This window comes from Triticum aestivum, chromosome 1D (genome assembly GCF_018294505.1).
Source record: "Triticum aestivum cultivar Chinese Spring chromosome 1D, IWGSC CS RefSeq v2.1, whole genome shotgun sequence".
NCBI lineage: Eukaryota > Viridiplantae > Streptophyta > Magnoliopsida > Poales > Poaceae > Triticum > Triticum aestivum.
The window spans coordinates 355,835,642-355,853,340 of record NC_057796.1 but is presented as its reverse complement, the minus strand read 5'-3'; the positions used below and the strand labels follow the sequence as shown (position 1 = coordinate 355,853,340).

At 47.1% G+C, this 17,699-nt stretch overlaps 1 protein-coding gene across 1 annotated transcript; it reads left to right on the top strand.

Annotated features, from left to right (window-relative positions):
* The first annotated feature begins 10,772 nt into the window (after positions 1 to 10,772).
* LOC123182033 (LOB domain-containing protein 6) lies at positions 10,773 to 14,929 on the top strand. Its single transcript, XM_044594486.1, has 4 exons — positions 10,773 to 11,071; positions 11,773 to 12,220; positions 12,330 to 12,745; positions 14,589 to 14,929. The coding sequence occupies exons 2-3, from the start codon at positions 11,801 to 11,803 to the stop codon at positions 12,699 to 12,701; spliced, it is 792 nt and encodes a 263-aa protein (XP_044450421.1). The 5' UTR covers positions 10,773 to 11,071; positions 11,773 to 11,800; the 3' UTR covers positions 12,702 to 12,745; positions 14,589 to 14,929.
* The last annotated feature ends 2,770 nt before the right edge of the window (positions 14,930 to 17,699 follow it).

Below are 17,699 nucleotides of genomic sequence, written 5' to 3'. Positions count from 1 at the left end.
AATATGAAACCACTAAATTAACCCTCCAAAACCCCAAAAAAAACCTTTCATAAAAAAACCCTAGCGCATGCGAGCTGCTGAAGCGTGGCTGCCTTTTGGTCCCGGTTGGTGTTACCAACCGGGACTAAAGGTCCTCCTCCCTGGGCGCCCCAGAGCGGCCACGTGGACCTCCTTTGGTCTCGGTTCGTAAGCCAACCGAGACTAAAGGTTTTGGGCATTAGTCCCGTGTGTTTTGTCCCGGTTCCAGAACCAGGACTAAAGGCCCTCTGGAACCGGGACTAGTACCCTGCTTTCTATTGTGCCTGCAGCGACTGAAGCTCCGTCCTAATCTCATCGGGCACCGAAATTTTAGTCCCATATCACCGAGCGAGCGCCGACCGGCTTAAATACCCGCGCCGGCGCATGGCGGCAAGCTTCTCTATTGTTGTGTAGATCTATCAATTATCGTTGCGTGCGCAAGATAGCATGACACTATAATGTATTTCATTACATGACCATTGTTCGTTGTGTGTGTCAAGTTCGTCTCGTTCATGTACGTTGATACCCCTACTACATTGACATTAGCTTTTTTATTTTGTTCATCGATTTTTTGTTGACAAATTGTGATTCATAAAATGCAGTACGGACATGATTGTTACCCTAGTAAAGGAGATAGATCCTGACTATAAATCTTCTCTTCTATGTGATAAATATAGAAGATTCATAGTAACAATCTATCTTCTTTAAAAAGGATACAGTAATGTCAAAAGCTTATCGCTTCTGCACGACCCGGCTATTTAAGCAGGTCGACTAGCTCGTCACGCGATGAGGTGGGACTAATATGTGTGTAAAAATCTTAACTTTGAGCAATTTTCGGTGTGTTTTGACAGCCCAGCCGGCACAAGACGGATGGGATGATCGTCGTGCATGGCGCTGCATGTAATAGGTGTTTTGAAAATAGGGTATGTGGCTGCAAATGGTCAATTTCGAGGCCCGCCTGGTCACTGTCCGCGGGCGCGTTCGGGTGCGTCCACGGACGTTTGAGGGACCAGATTTGTAACCTGCGGTTGTAGATGCTCTTAGCTTTACAGTAGTATGGATATGGACACGCTAACAATAACCTAAAACGTACGGACACACTGCCCGTACATGGTAAGAACGTCTCTAGCAAACCCCTCAAAAGCAGTCGCCGCATTAAATTACGCGGATATACAGGACACGTGAAAAATCCAGCCCTTTCAGATATTGAAAAACGGCTTGGCCGTAAACTTTTTACGGGCAGCCCATAAACCGCCCGCGTTTTTGCTATATACAGCAGAGCATCCGCGATTTAGGATTCACATCCGGTATTTCCCCCTTCCCCCCTTCGCCGCAAATCGTTAGCTTCGGCAAGAAATCCTCCTTCCTCCGGCCGCAGTCTGCCGCGCGCACAGGCACCCAAAGCTCGCCCCAATGTCAAGCGCTGGTTGCGGGAGGGGTGGCTGAGGGGGCCGCGGCGGCTCGCCGCCACGCAGGCGCCGCCATGACGACGAGGTGGGGAGTCCTCCCTCCCCGCTGGTGGAGGAGTGGCACAAAGTGCAGGCGAGGGAGCACGGCACGCTCTCCCGCATCGGTGGCCGGCAGGCGTGGCGCAACTTCGACCGCCTCCACGAGATCTTCTAGCCGACGACCAAGTGTCCCCGGGCGGAGGAGCGCGCGTTCTTCGAGGTGAGGGAAACAGCCGGCGCCGAAGAAGAAAGTGTCGTGGCGCAACTGGAGGCGGCAAGGGAGGAGTACGACCTCGCCTTCATCCTCTCCAACTCCTTGATGGAGTACCATCTTCATGTCAAGAAGGACGGTATGATGAGTGGATTTAGGTTTTAAGTTTGTGGTATGAATTATGTTGAGTTTCGGTGATGCATGTGACCCGAATTAGTAGTTTAAATTATGCGGTATGTGTTTACCGGATCTGATCTTTCATGCTGTCCACGGTACAGCAAATTCGGTTTATGGTATCCCGTAAACGAAATCTACGACACCGCCGTTTGCAGGATGAGATGCTCTAATACTCCATAGAACAATACGCCACTGTCTTACGTGCATAGCTTCCCTTTTCCCATACGCCCAAGTCTAGTTTGCATTGCATTCTAGTGCTGAACTGCAGAGCAGATTCACCTCTCTCCGACAGGGGGACGCGCGCAGGCGAAGCACGCTCCTCGTGGCCTCGCTCCGGTTTCCGGCCTCTTGCTCACGTTCTTTCCTCCGTGCCCTCTCCCCTGTCCGGCCTCTCGCCGCCCCTACGCATCGTACGTTACCTCCCGCACAGCTATTCCATCCCATGCACGCGCTTGCTGCTTGCCTACTTGGTTCCACCCGTACGTCGTTCCCGGACCCGGCCGGGAGTACGAGCACACGCGGCACGGCCGTCGCACACCACTCTTCTCTGTCCTGCGTGCGTACATGCATGCATGCCGTTCCTTGCCGACCGTAACTTCTCAGCAGTCTCAGGGCGTCGATCGATCGCGTCTGCGGAGAGGCAACGATCGCCTTCCGCCCCTTCGCTGTAGCCACTTAATCTATGCTTCCAAAACCCCTCGCGTGTTCATTCATTCGTGTTCAGTAATGCGGTCGACAACGATCGATCGGATTTCTTGTCGTACGTACGCGCGCGATGAGGCCCATACATGGCCGATTCCTTATCATCATTACAGTAGTTGAACCCTTGAAGTGACTAGAAATGATATCGAGTGAGACACGGCCGAGCCGCGGGAAAGCGGTGCAAGCTTCGCCCCGGAATTAACCGGCGACGTGCATGCACATGCACCCTCCGAAGCTGTACCTGTACGTATGCTATGTAATGTACCAAACGTACGTACGTACATGCATGCATGCTAGCTTAGCACTGTCAATCGTGGCGTGCTACTGTTGCGATACACGAGTATGTACATACTTCTGTTTCCTAATTTGCCTCATCAGGTGTACAGGGCACGGACTGGGCTGTTTTTCGAACTGCATCTTCTGATCGACAGCCCTGTCCATCTTTGATCATGTGCATCATGTGCCCCATGAACAGGGCAGACATGACGGGCGCTGAATTAGGGTTCGTATCAGAGCATGAGCCGCTGGGCTAGGCTGGGCTAATTCCACGCCGTCGGTCGCGAGATTTTCGTGAGGTCCTTTCTTCCACGTTCCATCGTCTCCGCTAGCTTCTCTAGCTACCGTATGACTTCGTCGCTACCGCCCAAAGTCAGTCACCACTCACCACCTTTGATCTGACATCCTTGAAAGGCCAGATGTTACCTGAGTACGTACGTCGTCGGTGCCATCTTCGTCGCGTGCAGGGCGAGAAATTTCATCAAATCACGGCACGTTTTACATCCAGGTTAGCATTTTTTTTTTTGAGAATCTACATCCAGGTTAGCTGTCCTGCTGGCTGCTGGACCGATCGTTCGGCTGGCCATTGCATGGTCATGGCCGCGCCTAGTCTAGTCTAGATAGCTACACGTACTGAGTGATCCTTGGCTCCATCTCCACGCGTGACGTGCGCATGGGCTGATGGAGGACGAGGAGTACCAGGAAGAATGATGTGCCAGCCCGCGCGAGAGCCATGCCGCCGGTGTCGCCGGAGCCTGCCGCCCCACCGGCCGGATCTGATTAACAGCGGGAGAGGAGGACTGCCCCGCGGCGTATTTCGGGTAATTAGCGCGAGCGGCTATTTATTGCTGGGGCGCGCAGTTCTGGTACGCCCGGCGTGCCGATCCATCGACCAACCGTCCAACTGCTAGCGCTGCTGCACATATCTCTCGCAGATCTCGACCGACCGCCGCGGACGGCCGGCCGTGAGGACCGCGCGCAACACCCCACCGGCCGGCCGTACCCACCTCCGGCTGGCTGCCCACAGCATGCATGCCCCTGCCGGTTGCCCCGCCCTGCATACTCAGTGAACTAGCGATCCACTGATCCTCAAAAAAAAAAAAAAAAACTAGCGATCCACTAGTGCCACCACGTTACGCTCTTGAAGCTTCGCCTTCGGAGTGCCCCCCGGTAGCTCGCTCGTCCGGTAAAACAAAACATGTAGTACATCCAATGAAGCACACAATTTTTTTTCAAGAAAACTCCCAATCTATTCATCAATTATCATACAAAGAACACTAGAAATTATAAAAATTACATCCAGGTCAATTAACCATCTAGCAACAGCAACGACTATAAGCAATGAAGCGAACCGAAGATGCGCCGCCGTCATCGCCCCTCCTTCACCGGAGCTGGGCAAAACTCATTGTAGTAGACAGTCGGGGAGTCGTTGTGCTAAGGCCCCGCGGGACCAGCGCACCAAAACAGCAACCGCCGTCGATGAAGAGAACGTAGATCAGAAGAATCCAACCTGTAGACACACGAACATAGACGCACCAAGACTGGATCCATGAAGGTCCACCGAAGACCAACGCCGACCGAATCCCGCTGAAGACATACCTCCACATGCCTTCCAACGACACTGTACACGCCGCCGGAACGGCGACTAGACGGGGAGAACCTTATTCCAACTACGGAGAGCCGCAATAGTCGAGTAGGACACAAACCCTAATCAGCCTTAAAAAAAACCTAAAAACAGAACAGGAGCGCTTCCACTGGCGAGGGCCGAGGTCCAGCAATGCCTCCATAGCTCTAAGGCCAACTGAGATAAGGTAGATCAGCGGCAGCGCGGGCGGGAGGCCTGAAGGCCCTCGTCCTGGGAGGAGTTTCTTTGAGAGCTAGATGCGATCTCGCTAATGAACCACGCAAATTGCTGAAACAGGTTCATTTCTCGAGAGTGAAACAAGTTCGATGCAGAGGCCGATATAGTCCGTACGTATGTATGTAAAACTGTACACACCTCTCCATACTGGCGCCGGTATTGTCGAGCAAAGCAAAAACGGTCATGACATGGATATATGGCTACGTACTGCTTGGACCACAGTAACCGAACCGAAAATGAAAGGCAGCACCAAACTGGCCGGGCCATGGGCGGGCGCGTGGGCCGCAGGGGCACTTGACGAACAATCATGCGTGCATGCACGACCCATGGGAGGAAGGACGTGCGTGGTACGTACGCGCTCGATCGGCCGGCCTGGCCTGACCGTCAACATAAATGTTACACCGGCGTACCACAACATGTCTGGGGAATTAACATGCATGCTGCGCAAAGCTAGAGATGGACCGATCGAGAGATTAAAACCAGATAGCCGCGCATCGGCCAAAGTAAATTGCAAGAGACGAGCGCCAGAGGCCAGAGTTCGCACGTACACCGTCCGGTACCACGCCGGAGTACCGGACCCCCACCCCCTGTCCCTGCCTGCCTGCCTGAATTAATTCTGAGACACTGAGGCTCCCGTCATGTGGAAATTCGAGGGGATTTATTGCCGAGGTAAGGGGTTTGGCAGCGCTGCCTGCACGCCGGTCAGGTACCCAGGTCCGTGGGACACATGGAATTAGCCAGGGTGTGTGGTGCAGTGCACCCACCATCAATTCATCCATCACACCACTAGATCAACGACGGGCAGGTTCGCTTGGGGCTGGATTTTGCCCATTTATTAAGGGTCCAATGATTGGGGTGTAGTGTTCCTTGCAGGTGCAAGTGATAAAAAGGGCCGGACGCGGTTCAATTGAGTTCGGGTGAACAGTAAAATAAAATAAAATAAACTAATTTTTTTACAAACATTGACAAAAGTTATAAGAGCTGGTAAGGATTCATCATGAAATCATATTTGTGGAAGTCATGGTAAAAAAAAAATCGATACTCTGAAAATGCTACTTTCAAAAGTATTTTGGAGCATTGATTTTTTTTACCACGATTTCCATAAATGTGATTTCATGATGAATTTGGCAAGTTCTTAGAACTTCTGTCAATGTTTGTTAAAAAAACATTCAAATTATTTTGATTTTTTTTCCAATTTTACTATTCACCCGAGTTCATTTGAGCTCGGGCTGAGAAAGTTAGTTTCCTTGTGCTAGCCCATATAGTTGCATCACAAAAAAAAATGCGAGTGAGGTTGCATCACAATTTCATAAAAGAAATTACTCCCCCAATCAGAAACTACATGGTGTTTCGGACATGTCTACTTGCTAACTATATTAGTAAATTTTAGGCATTAGAACATCTTTAACGCAGACCCTTAACCACCCACATACCTGTGGACCGTCATCCAACGCGGTACTCCATCGGTCCATGGACTGATCCGGAAGTCCGTTTTTCCGCAAACTAAAACCAAATAGGAGGGCTTTGCGGGAGTCCGGACATCATGTATTCTCTCTCCGTCCAAATGCACTGCTCATTATTTGCTATTTGGCAGAAGCCACTAACACATGGCGACGGAAGGTTGCTAATTAGCGTAGCATTTGAGGAAAGCAAGTAGTGCTACTTTAGGATTTGGCGGAAACTAGCATGACATGATGGCGGAAGATCCTGATCACACAGCGCATATCGTAACACTACTAATCACATAGTAATAAATGGCGAAACTCTCTCCGTTGGATGATGGAAGCTCCTAATCACGAACTCCCTTCGTGAAAAGTGCACATACAATTTTTTTAGCATAAATTAAGAAGTGGAGTCAAAAATGCATTGGAAAGTTGCAAGCTGACATCTCTCTCCTCTTTAAACCTGAGTGGGTGCTGGCTTTGTCCAACTCACTCCAGGATTGGTGCACTGACAAAGCAAGGAACAAAGCAGCCCGCAAAGACGTCAGAACTCTATTCATGCTAGTGCTATGGGAGCTAGGAAAACACGAGAATGCAATTGTCTTTGATGGTGCAACACCATCCATTGCACATGTGCTGCAAAAAATGCAAGATGAAGGGAGGACATGGAAGAAGGTTGGCCTATTCAAGTGCGACACCACAGCGTTCTTTGGGAGTTATCCAGGTGGGTGAGTGAGAGGAGTTAGCCATCCTTAGGTAGACCGGCTAGGCTGGGTGGAGTGGGCGTTTCATACGCATTGTAAACAACGGTTGTATGAGGGCTCTTTACCCCTCCTTCTTCTATAATATAAAATACGCACACTTATGCGTATTTGAGAAAAATAATAAAAATTACCCGACCCCCAATGAGCTAGATGCAAGTAGAAATTAAGGAGACCATGTGTAGAATGTTATTAGTTTCGATTACCGTGTGATGAGAGAGAAGCATTTTTTCTACTTTAAAGTGCATTAGGAAGATATAAATACGCTCTTTTGTGAACAAATTTTAAAGCCAAATGTATACTCTTCACCGGACGGTGGAAGTAGTGCCTATCTTGAATGGTGGAAGCTCTTAATCATTAGTTGGCACAAGATTTTCACGTGTAATCACGTGGAACGCTACTAATTGATAGAAAGTTGTTTACAACTATGTTTTTTAAGTGAATATAAAAAACAGAAATTTGAGGTACAAAGTTTGATGGTTGATTATCACATCACTGTCCGCGGACTGGTTTCTACCAGTCCGCGGACGGATACGATGTCCAATTTGAGGGTCAGCATTGGAGATGCCATTATATTTTTTAAGGACGCTAATAACGCCCACACGTGTGGTGGGAGCGACACCCGCCCACACGTCCTATAACACACAGACTATGCCACATCACCGCATGTATGCATGTGAGAATCTTTTTGGATTTTCAGTTTTTAAACGGTTTTATATCTTTAATGAAAAATCCGATTGAAGATCCGTTTTCATCATTAAATCCATCGCGACGAGATATTCGAAACTAGATCTCATATCAATATGTTTCGACGACTTTTAAAGTTGCCATCTCTATTGCACATGAATCGCCATGGTGTTTACACTGAAGTTGTTATGATATATTTCAGCTATTTTTTCTATATTTAAAAGTAATTTTTGACATATTATAAAACAGGGAATTAAGAAACTAGACTTGTCATGAACCATAAACTAAAATTTCCATGATACATGCACTTAAAATTGCCATGATTCGTACGAAAAATAATTTTCATGGTCAAAGTACTGGAATTGCCATGATAAAAATAGTAAAATTGTCATGCTCTATAAACTAAAATTGCCACATGGCAACTTTAGTGTAACACTTTGGCAACTACAGTGTAAACATCATGGCAACTTTTGGCAAAAAAAAAAATTTCGTCGAAACATATCAACATGGGATCTAGTTTTGAAGATCTCGTCGAGACGGATTTAATGATGAAAACGGATTTTAAATTGGATTTTTTAATTAGGAGATAAAACATTTTAAAGCCGAAAACCAAAAAGATTCCCGCTAATGTCATCTGTTTCGATGTGGCAAAATGAATGGTACTGGAGGCGTTTGGGCTATGTTGCTTCATGCCACACGTGTGGGCGTTAACATTTGTGGTTTTTAATTAGGTATTACATTCTTTTAAACAAATCTAATGATAATTCATGTGGTTATATATACAGTTTCACTCGTGCATAGAAATTTGAGTGTATTCCCACAGGACTCACATTTAGTGAAAAACAATTAAGTTTCTTTAGTACTTCATTTAGGATGACGCAGATCTTTGTATGTTCTTGATTTTGGACTTGCTAATGATCATGACAATAAAATTATAGCATATCTTTATATCATTTGTGACATAGTCGGTCATGGTTGTGTAAAATTAACTAATGTCCTTAGTCTTATGGATCATGATGAGAGCACCCTTGTAACATGACTTGTGACCATCATGGTATTAAATATGAGAGAGCTGCGGGGCGGGTGAGAAAAGGCCCCTCAATCATGTTTATATTCTAACTACATGCATTAAATGGTATGATATATTATAGGGTGATGGTATTAGAAGATAGGAACTAGTGAAGGCTGCTAGCTAGGGTTTGTGATGCGTTGGCATGGGGATTGGAGAAAAAGTTGTTGAGGCTGCAGAGATTATACATGGTTTGGTACGCTTGGGACATTGTTGTGTTGAAGGATTTGGCTTATGAATTTTAGTTATGCAAGCAAAGCCCTCTTCTATTCATACTTCTAAGATTAAATATGCATATACGCATTCGTGGGTCATTGATTAGTCTTTATATAAGGTTTTGACTCACTGTTTTATTTCTTACGAGTACACCTATCACATATTGTCAATATATAATTATATATCACATATCTCACATCACATTCATGCATATAAACATTCTCACATACCAAACATTGCACATGGTTGCATACACATTCATTAACGAACATCAAGATAGGAGGTATTGATGTGCCTCGCTAGGGGGTTGATCTTTCGATCAGAGTCACTCCTTTGATTTGGGCAGAAATCGATCTTGACAACCCGACCACACTAAGCAGTTATAAATGTTTGCCACTACTATTGCTCTGTGTTGCCGGCTCGGTGCCTCCATAGAAATGACGAGCTCCCTTGAGATTCATACCCATAAGTATTGGGGATCGATTTTAGATCTTTCTGATAAGAAGACAATCGAATCCAACAAGGAGCAGAAGAAATTGGTCTGTAAAAATTAGTTAGGAATTATTGTTCAAATTGGAAAGAGTGGCGTCTATGTGTTTAGATTGATAGGATTATTGCGAGTACTAAAAGAACAATGAAATCAAAAGAGTGAAACAAGTTGATTAGTCCTTAATTGTGTTGAGGACAAGCCGGTTGTACTCTTGTATCAACCAAACCGTTTTGAAGGACGACATGACTATATCACCCAATTATTAAATTCAGAATTATTTGCGTTGATCCTAGATACTTGATTTTTTTCATGTGGATAAAGCATAAACTTATATACTGCAAAACCCTTGACTCATGTATACTTATGATTATACTGTTAGCAAGCATACAAAAACACTAAGAGTAATTAAGGCAAATAAACATAGTGTTATGATCTTGGGTTCCTATTCAACCCTCATGCTATAACTCATAACTTAGGACAATAATCTACCACCTAGACTTTCCCTTGTAGACTTATTATAACGCACCATTCACAACCAAAACTGACCAGAGCCGGTGACGTCTAAGCCAAGTATACATCCCACAACACACCCACCATCCGGGGCGAGCAGTAGAAAGAGCCCGGGTTCGCAAAGCACTTCCAGATCCGAACGAGGCCAGGCGATGAAAGCGCCGCACAGCGCCCCATCAACCCCACCAGTAGCCGAGTGGGCAGAGAGTCATGATAGCCGCCTCTCGAATGCGTGGGGCAGCACGCACGGTGCAAGGCCAACCCCCCGAGCCATCCGACACGTGTCCTACTATGTTGGCTTCTCGCCGTCATGACCCCTGGCCGGGTGGCCGTCAGGGCCCACTGGGTGGACAATCACACGCAGAGCCGGGCGCACTGGTGTGTCCGGCTCGCGTGAGCAATGCAGCCCCACAGGGGGCGAATACACTGACGGGCCGACCCCGCCTCGCCTGTCGGGCAACGATGAACACCACAGAGAGGTGGCCTCGGCTGCGCCCGTGGCCCAAGCGTCATGGACCCCGAAAGACGACCGGGTGTGGGTAGTCCGCACAGAACAGATAGCACAGAGGGCACTCCCGGAGGCGGGTACTCCAACATTCTTTAGAGATGTATTATGTCTCCAATAGTGGGGTGCCTGTTGGATCTATATTGAATAAAGGCCAAAAACTAAGATCAAGGATTCAAGGTGAATATTTTCTACAAAAGGAGATAATTAACATATAAATATACAATACTAAAAAACATATAAATATACGTAATATGTTTCACAATAGAAGAATTCTTACCACATAAGGTGTGCATATATCATCCATCAGAATGATCTTGGAGAACACCAAAAATCAGAAACTCTCCATTCCCTTTGAACGTCCAATACTGAAGAAAGAGACCACGCCCCCCCCCCCCCCCCTCCCCTCGTATGCACCATCTTTTGGTCGTCACTTTCATACTCCATTCTTTCTCTACAACAAACAGCCAAGTGGAGCGGAGTAACTACTATAGCTAGCTAGAGAAGATCAGAGAGAGAGAGAGAGAGAGAGAGAGATAAAAGGGCCAGTTGGGACGCAGCAGGTAGCCAAATACGAGGAGGAAGCCGCTTGCTGGACTCGAGGAGAGGAGGAGGAAAAGTAAGTAGCACAGAGGTGATTCAGGTCAGCGCGCGGCAGCTGCACGAAGTGAGCAGAAAACTTCGTCCCACGGAAAAGGGTGCGTACTCTACTCTGGCGCTCACCGTACGCCGGCTTTGGATCCATTTGGTTCCTTCTTTAATTTGTTCCTAAGTTTCTCTCCCTTTTGCTACGTTCTTCTTCTTTCTCGCCGACTTCTTTCTTTCTTAGTTCTTTGATTCTTTGATTTCCTCGTGCTTCTTTCTTGGTGCCTGGCTATTAACTAATCCTACCTACGTCTTTTTTGGTGTTTTTGATCCCATCAAGCACAAATGCCCACAGCCTCACTGCCTCTTATTGCCCTCTTATTGTTCTATATTGATCTTGCGTTGTTGGATGGGATAGTAGTAGCCCATGTGCGCGGCAGCCTTGTCAATGCTCTCACTTTGGCGTGGCGAGAAGGAAGCTAAAATCAGGATCATGGACGGTTGGAATAAATCGGTGAACAAAATAAATTCTACTGATTTGTCTCGACCATTTTTGTCAAGAAATGTACAGTTACGTTAAGTTTTTCTAATTTTGTAGAGGTATCGAAGAATAATCTGCACTTTCTTAGAATAGCTTCATGCCATCTGGGCAGTGTGTGTGCAGATATGGCAAGAATAAAATTTATGATCCATTCCCCTTCCCCATTTCCTTTTGCTGCTCCAATTTCCCATACCAAACTTTCCAGAAGGGAAACCGTCACGCCTGACCGTCTGTCTTCTCTTTCTTGCTTGGGATTTGGATCTCCTTCGCCAGGAAGCTAGACCGACCCATCCATCGATCGATGGCCTCCTCATCGGCGTCGTCGTTTCCAGGCTCCGTGATCACCATGGCATCCTCGGCGGCGGCGGTTGGCGCCGCGAGCTCCGGGGCGGCCGGCACGGGCTCGCCGTGCGCGGCCTGCAAGTTCCTCCGGCGCAAGTGCCAGCCCGACTGCGTGTTCGCTCCCTACTTCCCGCCGGACAACCCGCAGAAGTTCGTTCACGTGCACCGCGTCTTCGGCGCCAGCAACGTCACCAAGCTGCTCAACGAGCTGAACCCGTACCAGCGGGAGGACGCGGTGAACTCGCTCGCCTACGAGGCCGACATGCGCCTCCGCGACCCCGTCTACGGCTGCGTCGGCGTCATCTCCGTCCTCCAGCACCAGCTCCGCCAGCTCCAGCAGGACCTCACCCGCGCCAGATACGAACTCTCGAAGTACCAGGTAGTAATTATGTACGCATGATAGAATGCATCAAGTGTATTTCTCTAGTTATTAACTTATTATACATGTCGCAATTTGCTCGTCTTAACGGCTCTAGTTTTGCATCTAGGCGGCTGCGGCGGTGGCGGTCTCGGCGTCTGTGGGTTGCAACGGGACGCCGGCAATGGCGGATTTCATCGGCAACACGGTGCCCAACTGCACGCAGAACTTCATCAACATCAGCCACTCCACGGCGATCGGCGCGGGTCTTGGGTTCGGGCACGACCAATTCGCGGCCGTTCAGATGCTGGCCAGGAGCTACGAGGGGGAGGGCGCTGTCGCGAGACTCGGCGTGAACGGCGGCAGCAGCGGCGGCTACGACTTCGGGTACACATCAGCCATGGGCGCCGGGCCGGTGTCCGGCCTCGGCCCGCTGAGCGGCGGACCGTTCTTGAAACCTGGCACGGCCGGTGGGGACGAGAGGCACACCGCCGCGCAGTAGCGCCCGGTGTTCGATCCGACATCCCATCGATCGATCTTTGGCAGGTTCGGCTTTCCTTGCCACACATGCTCAATTGTTAGGTTTCCGTTTAATTACTTTGTTAGGTTTCTATTGCGCTCGCATATTTATATATATTTTCTTGGATCATTCATTTCATATGGTATAGTAAACACAATAGTACTCTTTTTTCACACCAGGAAGCTACCGTATACTATACGCTGAGATCGATGCATGCAGGCAAATCCAACTTGATTTAATTTTGCCCAATTTGGGGTTTCATAGAGAGGCACTATATATATATAATACTATTTGAGATGGACAATTATGTTTGCACTGTGCTCCTGTTGGTTTGCTCATTCACTGTGTACATACTAGCTTAATCAGGAGTGTACTTTCAACTCAGCTAGCTTGAACTGCATCGGTTTCTGATTGCTTCCTGTTGAACACCACTGTGAAATTACTAGCTAATACATGCATGTGCATGCTTTGCCCACACATTACAATGAACAATTTATCTGACCAAAAAGAAATACAATGAACAATTTCTTAGGCAACTGTAAGTGTAGCACATGTAGGAAACAATTTTGTAACTCAGTTTATCGATCATTCCATCTTTAATTAGGTGCTTTATTTTTGTAAGTACCGAAGAAACAGCATATCGTCTCTCATGGTCATGGTAATAAAACATACTCCTCCGTCCCAAAATAAGTGTCTCAACCTGCGACGGAGGGAGTATATCTTAATTTATGTACTGCTATATAACGTTGGATGCAAAAAGAGTGTGTTCCCGTACTAGATGACTTTGGAGTCGATCTGGATGCGTACTTGCAATAGTTGATATTTCATGTCGTGCATGCACAAGTGTTCCCTTGAAGTAAAGATTAGAAAAAGGAAAATGTTGAAAGATCTAAAACATAAGTACTAAAAGGCTCTCGTATGTTTGTCTCTGCACTCTCTATACTCTATATGTTCCAACCTACAGCTAGCTGATCATGACCGGCATATATATTTAATTTGTCATACACTTATTTTGTGCTAAAGTAGAAATAAATTAACTGGTGATAATATCCTATTGCAAGAAAATGAGTACACTAATTCTGTGGTGGAACATTTATTTGTTATAAATGGTACATTGAGCCATATTTTAGTAACAATAATCGATATATTGCACCTAATATTATTGGACTTTGTCTATGCCTAATATGAGTAGACTGAATTTTCTGATATCTAAGTTGGTGGAACATTTAATCTTGATCTCCCCATCTGTGCAAGAGTCCCAATGCGGAGACATCGGAGCGCTCAGGGCATCTACTTAGATTTAGAAAACACAGAGTTTGTAGTTCTAGTCCTGATTTAAAGATGACACTTTAATTCTGGTCGGTTGATGACTTTGTTAATTTAAAATTGGGCTCTTCTTGATCATTCCTTTTAAAAATAGCTGACAGTTATTTTAACATATACATTGCCAACCAGTTGAATTTACTTTAATTAAGAAGACAAAACAGCATTTTCCATATTAGCCAAAGGCGGCTATAGTTTGTGAATAGTATCATTTCACTTTTTTTACAAGGCCCACACGTATTTTAGAAAAAGAAATTGACCACTAATTTGATCAACAGAATATTAGTTGCTTACATCTTACATGCCACAAGAAATTTATAATTGGATTCACATTTAAAAGAAGTTTCAAATGACATATTTTCGTGACATGTAACAATGTTTTGGTGATCACATTAAGGGTCGATGTTTATTTAAAATACTTACGGTCTTATAAACCTGAACGATTGGAGGAGTGCGGTTAAGGAGGTCGATGCATTATGTTTAAGCTTGGCTCATTTGTTAGCTCTTTTGTTTCACCCTCTAATGCGCTTGTTAACATCCGAGCAGATAAAATGGCCTGAGGACTTATCCACCAAGCTGAAGACTGGACTTGTGAAATGTCCTGAAGATCGTTTTATGTCTACTCCATTTTACGTGCAGAAAAAAAAGGGAGTTATCGAACCAATTAGCACTGCTTGTTTAATTCGTTGATGTCTTTTGTTCCCTCTATAGAATTCGAACCATATATGTATCCCTATATATATTCCCAGCAGCGAGTGTGTGTGTTGTTTGAGGTTTGATGATCTAGTAGTGCTGCTGCTTTCTTGTCCATTTGATATGCAAAATGTTACAAACGTAGTGGTATGAAATATGAAACTGATAACAGCCGCTGGACTTTTACGGTTTTACCTGGACCAATTGCATGCAATTACATTAGGATTTCAAATACACTATGTTATTTCTGGTGAAAGGCTTTGACTTTGACTTCTGACGATCTACTCCGGGACCTCTGTAGAAACATGAATATGGAGATGCTGCAACTACACTTTGCTTGCTGCAGGGGCGTGCATGCATAGATATTGATAGACTTCTGCAGTAGTACGTACTCCGGGACCTCTTATTTGCTAGGCTGCATGCTAGGGCAAACGAGGCAATGAGTAGCTAGCATGCATCCCCGTCAGATATGATCAGAGCCGTCGGGACGTCACATCCTGACCAGATACTGGTACTACTACCTAGTGCACGTAGATCACACAAACAGCCCCGTCTCAGAGGGAAAGAAACGGTGAATACTTCTGTTATCTTCGTGGAAAATTATTGGAATACATTCTCGAGTTCCAATGACCGTGTGCGATTGGACCTAATCACCTAAGCATCAAAGGCAAGGAGATGATAGGGAATGGGGAGGATGTTAATCCACAACGAAATGATCCTGTTGTTTGGAAGCCTCCGGATCGAGAGTATTTTAAGATAAATGTGGATGTTAGTTTTGTGGAGAGCACGAGATCTGCTAGCGGTGGGGTTGTCGCTAGGAATCATCTGGGAGAAGTCCTGGTGTCATCCTGGGATTTTATTTGTGGGTGTTCGGGAGCGGAGGAAGCGGAACTTCGTGCATGCCTCGCAGGGCTATACATTGGTATTACTTTTCACAAACCAATTATTCTGAAAACCGACTGCTCTTTTGCTGCATCCTTTCCCGCAAAAGAAACTGTTGATAGGTCTTCTTATGTGGATCTAAAAACGGAAGCGATCAATGCCTCCAAGTTTATTGAGGATCTCAAGATTGCTAAGATTGATAGACAGGCTAACAAGGTAGCGCATGAGATAGCAAAATTTAGTTTGATAGCAGGTCTGATGGTGTGCTTTGTAATTGTGTTTCGCCCTGCGTGGCAAACTATGTAATGAACGATTGTAAGACTCTTGCTACTTGATCAATATATGGGTGGGGTTTTCAAAAAAAAAAAAAGAATGGATCATGACAACATATGTTGCCACAAATTAAGTAGTAGTAACTTAGAATAAATGCAGGCACATATATTAGACACTTTGAGCAAAGCTCTCGAGAACATGCTTTCTTTCGCTTTATAAATACAGCAATTACCTTACGACATCTCCAATAGATGGTCTATATGTAAAAATAACTAACTTTTGGATTTTCTGAGGCAAAAAAAGCTCTCCAACATATGGTCCATATGCAAAAAACAAAAAAACATCTCCGCCTCCCGGAGATGTAAAATACAACACATCGCAGTGCAAATTTACATCTCCGAAGGCAGGAGATGTAAAAACCACGGCCACGCGCCAATGCCCAACCGCCCTTTAGTTCATTTCCCCCCTTCTTCCTCCCGCCCGCCGCAGCTCCCCACCCCGCCGCAGCTCCCCGACGCCGCCTCGCCGTAGCTCCCGACGCCGCCACGCCCCTACCCCGACACCGATTCCATCCTGCCTGGGCCGCCGTCCGCCGTCGTATGGGCGGATCTGGCCGTCGCGGCACAGCGCCGCCCCAGCCCCGTCCACCCCGGCCCCGCCCGCCTCCGCCCCGCCCCGCCCGCCTCCGCTCCGGCCTCCGCCCATACCGCACGTTGCCGCCCCGCTCCGTCCACCTCCGCCCCGCCCCGCATGCCGCCACCCGCTCCCCGCTCGGCCGCCGCCCCAACCTCTCTCCACCCGCCCCCGCCCCGACTCGCTCCGGCCGCCACCGCCACCCAATGGCGCCGAAGGGCAAGTCGGGTTTCTTCGGCGTGAGGGCGAAGCCCTCCGGGAACTTCAGCATGGAGTTCTCCGACGTCGGGCGGCGTAGGTGGCTCGACACGTATCCCACCGCCGATGAGGCCGCGCGTGCCTACGACGTGGCGGTGTGGCGTGCCGGACGGCCGAAGACGGACCTCAACTTCCCGGAGATCGAGACCCGGGCGGTGGCGGAGTGGCTCGTGCCGTAGGGCATCCGGATGGAGGAGATGCCGGCGAAGAAGAAGAAGAGACCGGCGGTTGTCGTCACTCTCAGTGAGAGCGATGAGGCAGCGATGGCTTGGTTTGCGCGGGAGCATACGGAGTACGTCCAGGTCGAGCAGGAGTTCTACTGGAAGTGTGATGCCGAGGAGAAGAAGAAGAAGGAGGAGGAGGCCGACCCCTCGACGGTGATCCCCATCGATCAGGAGTTCTGCTAGTTTAAATTTATGTCATATGTGTTTGAACTATGTTTGTATTTGATGTTTGAACTATGTTGAGATGAAGTAGTAGTTGGTCGTTTCCAGAATTTTACATCTTCGTTTTGGACCATTTGTTGGAGTTGCTCTTTTACATCTCCGTTTTGGACCATCTGTTGGAGTTGAGCCTTTTTCGAAGATGTAAAAAGTACTTTTTGGTGATGTAATTTTTTACATCACCGGTTTGGAGCACCAAAATATACATCATCTATTGGAGATGCTCTTATCATTGCACACCAATGTTTAAATGTAGGAAACGTAACTAAGTCTGCTAGGGCAACAACACAAACATGCCCTAATAAAAGTACTCCCTCCGTCCCACAATATAAGAGGTTTTTGCAAGTTAAAAAAACTTGAAAAAATGTCTACATTGTGGGACGGAGTAGTAGAAAAGAGGCCACCAAGTGGCTAGTAGATCAGTGGCTTGATGGCAGAGAAAGGCGGCGTCTTGCCGCAGTCAGCACGTCCATCA

Excerpts from the sequence above, each read along its gene's own strand:
- LOC123182033 (XM_044594486.1), top strand. The coding sequence starts at position 11,801 with ATGGCCTCCTCATCGGCGTCGTCGTTTCCAGGCTCCGTGATCACCATG. Across the intron at positions 12,221-12,329 it reads ACGAACTCTCGAAGTACCAG|GCGGCTGCGGCGGTGGCGGT; the intron begins GTAGTAATTATG and ends TTTTGCATCTAG.